The sequence below is a fragment of the Castanea sativa genome, chromosome 9, assembly GCF_040712315.1.
Source record: "Castanea sativa cultivar Marrone di Chiusa Pesio chromosome 9, ASM4071231v1".
Classification (NCBI taxonomy): Eukaryota; Viridiplantae; Streptophyta; class Magnoliopsida; order Fagales; family Fagaceae; genus Castanea; species Castanea sativa.
The window spans coordinates 14,216,122-14,218,183 of NC_134021.1; the positions used below are offsets into that span (position 1 = coordinate 14,216,122).

Genomic DNA, 2,062 nt, shown 5'->3' on the forward strand with positions numbered 1-2,062 from the left:
TCAATAAAGTTGTACAAATTTTGTGATGAATCAGAAATTTCATACACTGCCCTTGACCCATATACAAATTTTTCTCTCAGTGTGTAATTAGGTAAATGAATAATAAGAGGAATCCCGCGTTGCTATTTAAATATAAAGATGGAGCAAAGAAAAGAAAGATGAAAGGAAATGGAGAGAAGGGAGAGAGGCTTACCGGCGGTGTTACGGCGGACCGGCAGTCGGTGTAGCAGCAGCTGAGAAGCGAGAGAGAGAGGGTTCTGAAAGAGGAGAGAGAGCGTTTGAGAGACTGAGAGTTGAGAGATTGAGAGTACTGAGAGTTGAGAGACTGAGAGTTGAGAGATTGAGAGATTGAGAGTACTGAGAGTTGAGAGACTGAGAGTTGAGAGTTGAGAGATTGAGAGTACTGAGAGTTGAGAGATTGAGAGTGTTTCAGTTACGCGTTTGAAAGGTAAAGTGAGGGAAAATTGTGTGGATTTCGAGTCTTATAAACTCGATTTCTACGTGGCTAAATTCCGTCAAACCCAATAACTCGAGTCTTAAAATCTCGATTTTTAATTCATATTTCGAGTCTTATAAACTCGATTTCTACGTGGCTAAATTCCTCCAGGTGGAAACTTTGTCCACGTAATCGAAGAACAAACACGACAACTCGAGTTTTAAAAACTCGAGTTTTAATTAAATCTCGAGTTTCTAAAACTCGAGATGTTAGTTTTCCACATTCTTTCAAAACCGGCCAACTAACGAAATAGTTTGCACAGTAACATTATTTGGAAAGGGTGTTCCAATAAAACCAGACATATGTCCAAGTCTTTTTAAAGTTTGACCATAAACCATATCATACAATACCATTGAATAGCCCAAATATAATGGGCCCAGACGAGTCCGAAGACCACAATTTCCTCGTTGATTAAAACCTTATCCAACCATTTCTCACTCTCTTTCTCAAACTCAAGCTCAAAACTATGGCGTCTATGGTACTCATAGCTCCTTCTCCACCTCCTACCTCTTCCCAATCACTCACTCTCTCTTCTCGCTTTTCCTTCTCCAAGTCCCAAACCTTAGCCAACTCTCTCTCCTCCTCCACTGTTTCTCTCTCACTCTCTACAGTTACTTCACCCACAGTCCCTTCAGGTAACCCATTTCCCAATCTTTACGTGTTTGTGTTTGTGGGTTTTTCTCTAATGTTTTGATTCTTTCATTTTTCTACATTTTCAGTGTACTGTGGCAGAGGCGATAGGAAAACCGCTAGAGGAAAACGTTTCAACCACTCCTTTGGCAATGTAAGCCTAATAATTCTTTAATTATTTTTTATTATTTTTTTTTAAGTAAAAAAAATAGTTATTTTAATTTCGTTTTTTGGTTTTTTGTGTTTTTGTGTTTTTTTTTTTTTTTGCGGAAATATAAAATAGGCTCGGCCAAGAGACAAGAACAAAGGGAGAGGGCCACCGAAGGTACCGGTTACTCCGGCTCCGCCTAGGAAAGATAAGTTCGAGGATGATACAATTGTCAAGATTGAAATTGATGAATCTCTGTCTTCTAACTAATACTACTAAATATTTTTAATTTTTTTTTCCTTTTTTTTTTATATGTTAATTTTGAACCTCGGAAAGCTTCATTTTGTTGATGTTGTTGTTGTGATTATTTCACTGCTGTGGCTGTATGATTTACAATTTGCTTTCTACTTAAAGGGCCACGTATTGAGTTTCTTTCTTCCTATAGGAAAATTTTGTTCTTTTTAAATATTATTTTGTTGTTGTGGTTGTGCTTTTTTTAAATTTTGATAAATTTTATTAAGTGTACATAAAAATAAAAAATTGAAATGATTCACGGTACGATTTACGACATAGAAAAATAAAAAAAATAAAAAATTGATTTACAATACGATACTATTCACGTTTTGACAATTACGAGCACACAATCTTATGCCTATTCTGCGATGGAATTTGCTGTTTTTTGGGACTTTGAAGCATGAAGACTCATGAATATTTTACAATGATGATGTTCTAGATCATATCCATACCTTCTTTGTGGGATGCCCAGATGGGCCAGGTCTAGTTTACGT

At 36.4% G+C, this 2,062-nt stretch overlaps 1 protein-coding gene across 1 annotated transcript; it reads left to right on the forward strand.

The window, feature by feature from the left end:
• The first annotated feature begins 880 nt into the window (after positions 1 to 880).
• LOC142609598 (small ribosomal subunit protein bTHXc) lies at positions 881 to 1,724 on the forward strand. Its single transcript, XM_075781219.1, has 3 exons — positions 881 to 1,131; positions 1,216 to 1,280; positions 1,410 to 1,724. The coding sequence occupies exons 1-3, from the start codon at positions 963 to 965 to the stop codon at positions 1,542 to 1,544; spliced, it is 369 nt and encodes a 122-aa protein (XP_075637334.1). The 5' UTR covers positions 881 to 962; the 3' UTR covers positions 1,545 to 1,724.
• Positions 1,725 to 2,062: the final 338 nt, after the last annotated feature.

Excerpts from the sequence above, each read along its gene's own strand:
- LOC142609598 (XM_075781219.1), top strand. The coding sequence starts at position 963 with ATGGCGTCTATGGTACTCATAGCTCCTTCTCCACCTCCTACCTCTTCC. Across the intron at positions 1,132-1,215 it reads TTCACCCACAGTCCCTTCAG|TGTACTGTGGCAGAGGCGAT; the intron begins GTAACCCATTTC and ends CTACATTTTCAG. Across the intron at positions 1,281-1,409 it reads TCAACCACTCCTTTGGCAAT|GCTCGGCCAAGAGACAAGAA; the intron begins GTAAGCCTAATA and ends AATATAAAATAG.